Source organism: Polyodon spathula, chromosome 49, assembly GCF_017654505.1.
Source record: "Polyodon spathula isolate WHYD16114869_AA chromosome 49, ASM1765450v1, whole genome shotgun sequence".
Taxonomy (NCBI): domain Eukaryota; kingdom Metazoa; phylum Chordata; class Actinopteri; order Acipenseriformes; family Polyodontidae; genus Polyodon; species Polyodon spathula.
In genome coordinates, this window is record NC_054582.1 from 2,180,157 (window position 1) to 2,192,277 (window position 12,121).

General features: G+C 39.3%; 1 protein-coding gene across 2 annotated transcripts in view; it reads right to left on the reverse strand.

The window, feature by feature from the left end:
• The window catches only part of LOC121306689 (retinoic acid receptor RXR-alpha-like), a 72,595-nt gene extending 61,279 nt beyond the window's left edge, over nucleotides 1–11,316 (reverse strand). The window contains exon 1 of one of the 2 annotated variants that reach the window (XM_041238533.1): nucleotides 11,062–11,316. In XM_041238533.1, the coding sequence (XP_041094467.1) occupies nucleotides 11,062–11,089 (28 nt within the window). In that variant the 5' untranslated portion in view covers nucleotides 11,090–11,316. The remainder of the gene's footprint in view (nucleotides 1–11,061) is intronic. The other variant, XM_041238532.1, reaches the window with a different exon arrangement.
• Nucleotides 11,317–12,121: the final 805 nt, after the last annotated feature.

Consider the following 12,121-nt stretch of genomic DNA (forward strand, 5'->3'; position numbering starts at 1 on the left):
CTTAAAATGAATACAGCGAGTGCACCGCACCCCCCCCGAAAATACAAGCTGGTTTAATGTAGAGAAATGTGGATTTCACCCATTCGCCACCTTGTTTCTGAGGCCTCCGACGAGATGCATCAAAATCTTCTGTTAGTGATGCATCATTTTGTTCAATGCTGTTTGTCACAATGATTGGTCCAGTATTTTTCCCTATCGACTCTCATTTAACCCATTCACTACAGGTTGAGACTTTGTGAGCTTGTGTCTGAACTCCCTAAATTGTATACTGCCAGCTAACACTGAAATCTCCAAGACACTCGAGCCAACCAACTTTCTTGCAGCCCAGCAAGTGGCACCAACCATTTAACTGCAGTCTTTCTCTTATAGCAACACTCAGCTGCAGTCTACCTCTCTAATCACTGGGGAATATTCAAAGTCACGTAATTTCCACACTACAGCCCAGAGCTCTACCTCTAACCACTATGCTCATTTCATTGTAAAACCACAACTGCAAATCCATGCATATTTCAATGTGCTTTAACCATTTCCTCCTATTCGCATCTGCTGACACCACAAAGCAGTGAAGCAGCAGCACACAACAATACAGTGCATTACTCTCAGTGCAGATAGTCCCGCAAATGAGACTCGAAATATCCACAGAAAGGAAAACCTATTCCCATGAATGAGGATGGCTGAGTAGCAAGCTAGCTCAGTGGGTTCTTTACAGCCCTCCTCTTAAGTGAACTAAACACAGAACTCCATCTACGTTCATGGAGTATTCTGTTTATAGAAAGTGTACAATGTATGAAAAGAAAGCATGTTTAAATCTTATTAGACGCCTGGATTTGAGATCTAGCACCGTATCTACTTAGCAACGCAGCTCGGATCAGTGTGGTCGGCCCTCCATTACGTCGTTGGTTTGAAACGGCTGCAACGATAGAGTCTCCTAATTGAAAAGTTATTCACTTTTTAGAGTTGAATGCAAAAAAGTTATTCAATGCTGTATCGTTCCACGCTGGCTGTATAAAAATTTACCTAGGTGCCTGAGCTAATGACGACAGCCTAAAACCATGTGTTGATAAAGGAGCCAAACACTGACTTGAAACAGAGAGACGTGTATGAATGATGTCTGACTGTAGAAGTGGCTTTCACATTAAAATTAATAATTTAAAACTGTACATGTTTTAAATGAATAATACATATGCACTGCAGCAATGGAAATACCCACTTTCTCAGCAGTTTGAGTTTTGGCATTTTACGGTCAGATTAATTAGCCACATTTTATGCAGCATGTTACAAGTTCAGGTGTATCTTATTAAGCTGTTGACAATGAACGGAATGACTCAAACTGCAATACAATGAAGGTCTCTGTTGTTCGAATGACCGCCCCATCCACTGGTATCTTTGAAGATGTTGGCAGCGGACCATGTTAAAAAATCAAAGAGGGACCCTAACACATTTCTCCAGATTTTCCTAAAATGTCCCCTGAAATTCTCCAGGTGCAGGATCAGCAACCCCTCCCCCATCTTTTCCACACCCAATTATTTAAGGCAGCCAATACAGTGCCCCATTGTACAGCCTCTGGTTTCTCAAACACATTTAAGGATCCTTCCATAAACACCTCTGGGTTTTGTTAAAGAAGGCGGCAAGAGGGAAATGAGGAGGTTATAATTGAAGGAAAACTGGGTAATGAATTGCTCATGCAAGGCCTCACTTCCTGGCTCCATCCCCCAGTTATATTACACTTTGCCTTAGCTGTTCTACACTCAAGTGTGGGATACCAACAGAGACAGTCAGACTAATACGTAAATGGTTTGCAGTTGGTAAAGGACATTTAAATGGTTTTTCTTCAGGTTCCTTATTGTACAACATCTTTTTTTTTGTTTTTCTCTATTTGTTGTAATGGTTATTTACCTGTCCTCTGACCCTCTGGTCTTCAAGGCAACAGTGACTGAAGGAAGCAGGAAGTAAGATAGTGGGTAAATGACTATCTCTATGTCATCGACTATTAAAAGCAGGTACAGGAAGTAACCAGGGAAGTAAGATAATATGAGAGGGAGAAAAAGGGACAAATATGCCCACCAGGAACCATTCAAAACATCACAAATATCAAAAGATTCACCTGCTGTCTGTACTATGTATTGAATTTCAATGCAGAATTCAGAAACACCTGCTTTGCTCCCATAAACTATAAACCACATGCCACGTTCAATTCTGATGCCAGATCGAAGAGACGCACACTGCAAACAAACCCCAATGCTATGGGAAGTAGGCAGACAGGTAGGAATGGAGGGACTTGGTCTACAATACTAACCAAAAGGAAATTAAATTTGGGGTCATTCCAGCTCAAGTGGACCACATTCTGGGGAGGCAGATAATAACGAAACACAATATGTATGAGCCTATTCACAAAAATATTGAGCTCTGTTCAACGGATGTAAACCAGAGAGGATCAAAGCACCACTGCTGTACAATAAAATAGCATCTCCTTAAAAAAAAACATGTAAAACCCCACGGGGGAGGGGGTCCTGTTTTACTGATACAAAACAGCAACATTTAGATCCTCCAGTTACAATTCAAATCAGATCTCATTATCATCAATGTGATTATATTTCCTTACACGCCAAAATGACCTGCTAGGATTGTCTACGGAGCAGCCTTGTTTGTTTCGGCTGGTTTCTCAATCTAAAGGCCACAGTTAATTAGGGAAGGAATCAACCTTTTCCTTGTACAACACAACCTGCAAAGCACACTCCAGTGCGAGGGCTATAGATCAAAAGGGGGCTTGACAGAGACTGGGGGCCGACGCTCAATAGCACTTAGGCTTCAGAATGATGAAAACGTCCTCAGTGGTGACTCTGATCTCAACACACATTTAATGATTTGTTTCCTTTGCTTGTTATTTACTTGCACACAGCGACAGGAAAGAGCAGTCTGTGTGAAGGCAGGCTGGGACAGAAGCTCCTTCTCTCTCTTACTCTCCGTTTCAGACATTTCGCCTGCTGGTTAAAAAAAGATAATATTATATATATATATATATATATATATATATATATATATATATATATATATATATATATATATATATATATATATATATATATATTCAAAGATGTCATGGGAGCTAAGTCCCGTTTCTGAATATATAATCTAAACTTTAACAAAACTGTTCTAAACACTGGAGCCCTGGGCCGGGTCTTGGAGAGATAACTACGGTTAAAACTGCAGGCTGCTTTATAGGAAAGAAAACCTTTCTCAAAATAGTATTGAACGGTGTCTGCACATACCAATACAGGCGTGTACATCTGCACCATTTTTTTTTTATTTTTCAGTATTAGACAAGGAACCTATCAGATTAGTTATCTTACAGAAAACTTTAAGCAAAGTAATTTAGTTCTGAAACAGTTAAGGCTTTTTAAAACTATTATTATTACTTTTTTTTAAATAGAGCTCGTCATAACAAATATCAAAAGCTAAATAAAAACTTAGGTTGGCACCTACTCAAAATAATTGATTTCAATTACAGCAACTTAACCCTTCCAGCTGTCTGTCTTTAACCAAAATGCACAGATGGAAATTCCTAACGTATATGGGAACTTTCATTACTCAAGACAGACCTCAAACAAACCTATTTCAAAGACCTAATTGTATGATTGCATCTGTAATTTCCAATTCTTTTATTCTTCAGTGTGATGACACCACTAGTCTAACATTTGTCTAGCAGACTTATTTTCCTCCTAGTTTTAGCTCAGGCCTTGCAGTGCTTCTGTGCTATAGTGGCGTCAAGACTGTTACAGGCCTTAAAACGAGAAGAATATTTGCAAGTAACAAAACCTACCAACATCTGAGGAACCCAACAGACAGGCAAAAGACGGATTAAAAAAAGGTGAGAGACAAATAATGAGTCCAGCCTCTGTTTTGTTTTTGTAAATGTTCTTTTTACATTTACACCAACAAAATAAAATGCTCTCCTACCTGTCCACCAGGTAAACCAGGTTCAGATCAACACATTTGTCTTTTTCCTTCACCTTTCTCAGTGTTGTACAGAGTTAAGAGATGGCTTTGGAACTGACGTCAAACTAGAGTTTTGTGAAAATGCCCCACAGTTTCATAATTATATTTTAAAAATAAATATACCTGTTAACATGACTCTGCCCCGAAAACCTATAAGCTAACCCATAGGGACCACTGTAATTACATTCATGTGATAAAACTCTACAGGGCTAAAACCACTACAAATTTAGGCAGGGTGAAAGAGTTTACTGACACCTTCCCCAAATGTTGATAGAAAACTGCAGTTGACGAATAATGGTCTTCATTTAAACACCTTGTGGTTTAGTAGTGTAACAGAAATAGAAACAGCTTAATTCAGGGACCCTTAAATTAGGCATCAGTTAACACTGCTTTTCTCCATTACAGAAAGAAGTTATGCAAATGCTGTACTCAAGCAAAAAGCAATAAAAATAAATGTTTCTGTCTTTGTTACTTAAAGAATATTTCACATTTTGCAGAACATAAATCAATAACCTTCTACCTTATACAGTCCAGTACAAACGGCAATTTGTACAAAGTGTTGGTATCGAATCTTGCAAAAGACCTGGCTTGATGGCATTCATTATTTTTTCTTGTTGGATATTTTGCGAAAAAGATCATTGTACATGCATAAGTAGGTACAAAAAAAAATTATTCAAATTACTTATTTTGTTTACAGTTTTTAAAATGATTTTACAACCCTTAATTTAGTTTAGAAAGTACACATTCAACCTGGGTTTGGCAAACTGACAGGCAGCTGTGATCCCCTGCCACCATGTTAAGACACCTGTGCAGCTGTCTGTGCCATTGAAACCTACAAAGAGCAATTCAGAAACTCCAACAGATGTCTACTGTTTGCTTCACTGAGAGTATTAAGCGCCGATATTATTATCAGATGAGTTTCATGACTGGCATACAGGCGGACAGTTAAATGATGAGATAATTAGCAGAGATGCACAAAAAGGCTGTGATGATTATTAGAATGCTTCTGATGTGGGATGGGGTTTTTTTGTCCTGGAATGAGCTGCTAAACTGTGACATAATCTTTGATGTCACACCCAAACCAGACAGCGAAATGTCTGAAAGCTCTGTGGAGTCACTGTGAATCTCAGGTGTCAGAGGTAAAGGAAGAGGCATCGGTTTATAGTGCGTTTGGGGTTCAATGGGGACAGACTGCCGTCAGCCTCACAAGCTCAAACTGTAAGGGTGACTCGTTTTTAACATGCCGCTTACAACTTAATTAGGGAAACAGACACAGGTTTCACTGTAAAATAGTGGTTTTTGCTGAAGCAGCACAGAATGTTATAACTGGGCGTTTTCAATGTGTAAACAAGTCTCTTTAGGACCATACTTTTTTGTGCTTATTTCGTTTAAACTGTAAAGTTTGTACTGCAGTTAGCGTTCCTGACTGGGGATGGGGGAAGAGGTATATATAACAAACTGAGCTGAGCTGTCTGGAGGGCTAGGAGTGCAAAGTTTAGGTTTTACTTGCTCAGCAGAACTTGAAGACCTGGCAGCACTTACTAGAAATCTCATGCCATGGAGGGGATGGTCTGTTCCAATAAACAGAGTTTGACCCTGTGTAAACACTGTTCATTCTGGTGGCCCGCTGTTGAAGCCAGTTTGCTTTCCCTGCAACAGACGAGGTTCTATATATACGCTTTACAATTAAAAGACAAAACTTCAAAAGCACCTCAACAGGCAATTTAACGGGAACACATTGCTGTGACGTTTGCTACGGCTAGTGACAAAAGCTGTACAGCGACAGCCATTCCTGTAGTACTCTGTATGCCAGCAGTATTTGGCATTCAGTTTTAACAGGCTTATCCTAGCAGTGGCACCAATCTACAGAAAAAGCTATGTGACCAGTACGTGAACCTTGACCTGCACACTTGATAAGCGCTTCGCCAACACGTTTTTCCCCACCATGTGTGGTACAGTGGGTATAGTTCCGTTTCTTCACAGAAGATCAGGGCCACTTCTGAGAAACATTTCCAATTATACACATCTGTCCAGAACAGTATAGAGAGGTGACTCATAAGCTTATACCTCCAAAAGGTGACAGACGTTATGGCAACACACTTCTGTGGCAGCCAGTTCCTCTGAATTTCCACACCAGCTTTTAAACACTAACATAAAATCACTCTGAAGAATACAATGCGGTTGCCGTGTGACAGAAAATAGAATGAAGTGTTTCCTTCTGTTCGCTTCTGTGCACTAGATCAGAGTGCCACTGTAACCGATGACTGCGTGTAGGAGGCAGTGTTGCAAACGGCTTAGTTAGGCACTGTGAGGTCTAGTGGTTAATGTTCGGTGACTGAGAGGCGGTGAGGTCTACTGGTAAGTGCTCAGAGACTGGTACTGTAGTTTGTTAACCCCAGTGGAAGGGGGTTCAGGGACTGAAATCAGTGAAACCTATTAGCCCAGAGCTCAGGACAGTGAGGCCTACTGGCGAGAGTTCAGGCTGGGGACTCAGCTGAAACTCAGTCACTTTAACCGCTCAGCAATGCCATACCCTGCCAATTAAGAGAGACCTGTCCCTTCTGAACATCAGTTATCCACCTGTTTCTAATCCCCTTAGTGACATGTCTCAATGACACCAAAACAAAACAACACAGTACAGCAGCTGCCATGACAACTGAAAAAGGCTGCTTTATAGGAATGTTGGGTGGCTTAATTCTTCTTTACTATTATGCATCAAATAAACTTCTTTGTTGTGTTTTAAACAGAAGTCAAGTTGACAAATCTTCTCCTATGATAAAAATGCAAGCGTCCTTGGCTCACCGGGCACCAGCAACCTCTGTAGTCTGGCCAGGTGCCTGCGGGCTTGCCTGTAAGCTGCCTGGAGGTGCACTGTCCTCCAACGCTGTAGCTCCAAGGTGGCTGCATGGTGAGTCTGCAGTGAGAAAAGGCACATGCTTCGGAGGACAGTGTGTGGTAGTGGTGAGCCGAGCTTAAATAATAATTGGATATTCTAAATTGGGAGAAAATAATTTTAAAAAAACAATGGGCAACTACTAAATAAAAAAACTAATAATAATAATAATACAAAGCTATGGAGGGGGAAAAGGGTACTGTGTTAGGGAAATAAAACTTTGCTGATCACTCTTCCAGAAAATACTGTTTTTACAACCTTATTTACAGCTGTAAAAGATGACCTTCACACCTGATAGAATTACCACAATAATATAAGATTCTGAGGCCAAAGGTTGTGAATGCATAATACCTACCTGTCTACACTGTAAATTAATTCAGCTGCAGACATTTCTTGAGTATTCCTTGTGTACTAGAAATGTAATCTTCTTTCTCCATTATAATTTGGACGTGTTGGACAATTTGTCAATATTCATTCACAGTTCATATATTAAGCTAAAACTAATGAGATTACGTTCCGCTATACCCTGTATCCCACCAAATTGCCTTACAAAATTTGGAGAGAAAACACTGGACAGTAGATGTTATTATGAAGCCTACTGATAACTTTTTATGATATCTTCTTATACTATGATTATTAAATTTATATTTCTGTCTGCAACAAACATGGGTCTTTTTTTGCAATATGCTTGTCTAAGCACGAAAAAACAAACCATATAAAATCCAATAAAAAAAGAGTCAGGATTACAATTGTGGGCTTTGGAAGAAAATGATTTTCATAGCATATCATCTCTGATTAAAATATTTAGCCGGACAAGGGCAGGAGAAAAGCCAATGCTGTCGCTTTAAGCCATTAACTATCCCAATAACCCTTGCCAATAAAAATGACAGCTGCGGTCGCTCGCAAGGAGGCTCAGCATCACTTTAGAAACACAAAAGAGTGCAATAAACCAAGCTGTCTCCTTTTAATTACCACCCACCCCCCCCCCCCCCCCCAAAAAAAAGGAAAGTCACACAATGTGGAAGCATTCTTTTCTCAGTGTCATTAAATTGTCATGAACTTCAAGGGGTGACCCTCATTCCGGACCAGCCCTTACCCTGGGAAAATTTCAGAACAACGGTTCTGGCAAACGCACACTGTGGACACGTACCAGTGAATCCCAGTAGCAACGCTCAAACACTGGTCATCAACATGAACCGCAAAAAGCTGTGTTTGTAAACACATCAGTTTGTGGTTACCCAAGGAAGTTATTAAATATATCAGTAGTACTGTACATGCAGGCTAACAATTAACCACCCCATTAACCAGTCATCATTGGCACAGCTAACAAATTCAAATGAATTTTAATTCCTAGGGGTCTGTTTTAATGATGAAAGCAGCAGTGGTTCTAAATACCACCGTTTTTAAGTTCTACATTAACCCTGCTTCTGTTTTTCCTACAGCAGTGATTTATTGACCCATTAATTTATATAATTCAGGGATGGAAATTAGACTCCTATTGCTTAGCAGTTTCATCCAGTCCAAGTTTTACTACAAGCCTGATTAGCCCAGGGGTATAGGTAACAAGCTCAGATGTGTCTTATTAATCTCACAGTAAAACCAGGAATTGATCAAGTTACTATGCAATAGGAGTCTTATTTACATCCCTGTAATTAAACATAAAGTGAAGTGGAACGAGATATCAGAGCGTGCTACAAGATTAACGGTGGCGGTATTCAGATCCACCACCGTTCGTTAAAATGAATCCCTAGGTCAAGGCCAGCTTGCACCACCTTTCACATACCCGTAACACACAACTTGACTCCTAACTAAGCTACAGGGCTTTGGATTCCCCAATGCAGGGATGGAAATAAGACTCCCATTTCAAAGCATGTTGATCCATTCCTGGTTTTACTATGAGTTTAATAAGACAATTGTTATCTATACACTGTGGCTAATCAAGCATGGATTAAAACCTGGAATGGTTAAAACTGCTACGCAACAGGAGTCGTATTTCCATCCCAGCAATGCCATGACTATTGTGTTGTATTCTCACACTGTTCATTTTTATTGTCCGCTTCCCGGGAAGCCTGTACAGTGTTTGATTTGTTTACTGTCGCTTGTGGATATTTATATTAAGTATGTATACATAGCCGAGTCTGGATAGTATCGAGAGGCACCGTGGGAGAGACAAGATGTCAAATGAAAGAACGGTGTACATAAATAAGCTGGTTACTAATAATTCTGCAGCTCCGACAGGCACTTTTTCTACTTTAACGCTTGACTGGTAAGGGAGGTCCTCACTGCACTGCATATTGACTTTTCTTCATGGCTCCGGTAAACTGTGTTCTAACTTGGGATGCTGCTACAGTATTTCCTTTGCTCCACTTAGACACCTTCAGAATAGCAATTTTATGTTGGCATTGTCTAAAGCTACTAACACTTAACCACAAAGCCATAGGGGTGATTCTAAGGGAGTTAAGAAGTAAGTAAGTTAACCAAAAACAATAGGGTCTATTACCAGTATTCTGGTTTACAAAATAATTTCGAGCTTCAGGAATATGCTTGGTTGTATCTAACTATGTGATTCGAATTGCTTTATGGTGATAGCATACTGTTATGGTCTGACAACAAATAGGGCGCTGTACCAGAGCCAGCCACGTGTTTCAGTTCTGACAGCACACAACAGCAGATCAACTGACCCCTATATATATATATATATATATATATATATATATATATATATATATATATATATATATATATATATATATATATATATATATATATGAGCCAGGCTGCAGACTGACAGATGTTGGACACCCAGTGCAGGAATTAGCTACTCTGAGCTACAGAGGCAGACAAACCTGAAGTGTGCGTTTGACTTACTGCTGTTTGTTTCCGAGCTTAACTGCTTGTGTTTTGTTTCCAGATCAGTGATCATAATGTCCATCTGATTGAATCAATCCCACCACGCACCGAAGTGCCCTCCGACAGCGCGGCCTTACATCATTTGTTTTTCACCACAACCTGAATGTTTTTTTTTGTTTGTTTTTTTGCAAATGAGATATGCAAACGCCAGACCAAAGTAGCGATGTTGTCCTCAGCGTATGCGCGCCACCTTTCATTTGTTCAGTTTTTTTAAAAATTTGTTTTTATTTTCGCCAAATATAATCCATTTGCTGACACGTAGTGCATCGAATCAATTTGCCGGTTCTAAGAACAGAGCCCCAAAAGTTATCTCAATTTCACCCCGGTTTTAAAGTATTGTAGCGTGCACGCTACAATACTATAAATGGTGATTAAACACAAACTTGTTTCTATTTTATTACTTAATTTAATGCCAATAAAAAATAAAGCGTTCTAAAAAATGTGATCAATAACCCGATGTTAAGGCATTTGTGTTCTGAAAGTGCTGGAATTTCATTTATAGTAAAATCAAAGTACCCCCTAGCCTAGCCTATCAGATGTGATATTCTGTCGTACAGTACGGGTAGTGAAATTATTTCCACCTTTTTTTTTTTAAAAAAAACTCTACAACACGTGTCATGAAACACAACTATGTTTGAGTTTATGGTATGCCAATACTCCTCAACACGAGTACGACACTGACTGTGCTACAGTGACAGACATGAAAAATAATAATACTAGTGCTAGAATATGTGCAACGGCTAGAATTTCTGACGCAGAATGTTGCTTATTTACATTAAAACACGAAATTAAACATGTCTGACATTACGCTAATAGAAAACGGTTTAAAATTAATCACGGATACAGAAGTGTGCCACTAAAAATTCGCTGTTGCCTTGGCTTGACGAAACCTTAACTGCTCGCCCAGTTATGTTTTGAATTAATGTCACTCTCAGAAAACATCTCGTCACCAACCGGGAAAAGAGGCAAGTGTATTTACCCAAAACCTGCACACGTTTTCTTTTAATATTTTGCAATTAGTTTACAGCTGCACGCCTAAAGTCTAAAAACAAACAAGGTAAAATAAATAAATAGGTAAAATAAATAAATAGGTCTCTAAAAAAACACGTTTGTCCCAGTTTATATAATCTGCTGAAGAACACGACAACAAATGCTGTGAAAGCAACACTTTATCATTTCCACAGAACCGCTGAAGCTGCTGCTGTCGAAATGCTACTGCAATCGCAAGTATAAATACAAACTATCCAAAATAAGAAACTTACCCAGTGACGAGAAAGGTTTGGTTTCCATAACTGGCGGATTAGCTCATGCCAGCTGATCCAGACGTCTTGGTGTTAAAAACACTGAAAACCAAGTGATGTTCGCCTCGGAGTTGAAATTGAGAGATCCAGCGGCTAAATGGATGGTCTAAAACGCCGAGTTGTGGTGTAACAAAATTAAACTAACAATGTAACTAAACTACAGTACAATACAGTACATGTGTCTGTTTCAGAGTCTCTCTCTCTCTCTCAACTACTCCAACTACAGGAGCAGCGATGCAAAAGGGACCTTCCCAGGGGGGACTCCCACTGCCGCAGGCACCCCTGCAGCGACAAGGGGAAAAAAAAAAAAAAAAAAAAAAAAAAAAAAAAAAACGTTCATTATTCACTCCCCCAAATCCAGCTGCCAGCTTTTCACAGAAAACATAATGCATAAACTACATCTTTGGTAATTTTACTTGCAGACAAACGCAATAAATAAAATACGAACACAACGGGGCAATAAATGTAATTATTTAGAACCATACACTCCTCGCGAAGCCTATGCTGCATGCATGCCCGTGTAAAATACTGTATAATATAATACCATCGTAAAAATACAAACGTTTAAAGACACACACAATATGAATTACACATGTGCATAAAGAAAGCATAAAATACACACGCAAGTAGTGTACCCTAGTGGTCAGAGCAGAATGCTAGGAAACTCTTTCTGCTAAGATGTGTTTCAGGGTTTATGGTATATTGTCTGGTGGGTTTTGGTAACTGAATTGCAGTTTAACTATAATTGTATTCTATGTTATCTACACAACAATTCCGATTTAAAAATTATCTTTTATGATCAACCTTTCTGGCTGAAAGAGACACAAGACATGAAAGGGAACAGGGCTCATCTGTTGATTATCAGCCCACCTGATCGGCAAGGTGGCATTTCAGATTGTGGGTGAAAATGAATTTAATAATAATAATAATAATAATAATAATAATAATAATAATAAAATAAATAAGCAAGCACATCTGTTCGAGCTTGGCCCTTATCTGCCTCAGTAAGCTTAATAAAGCA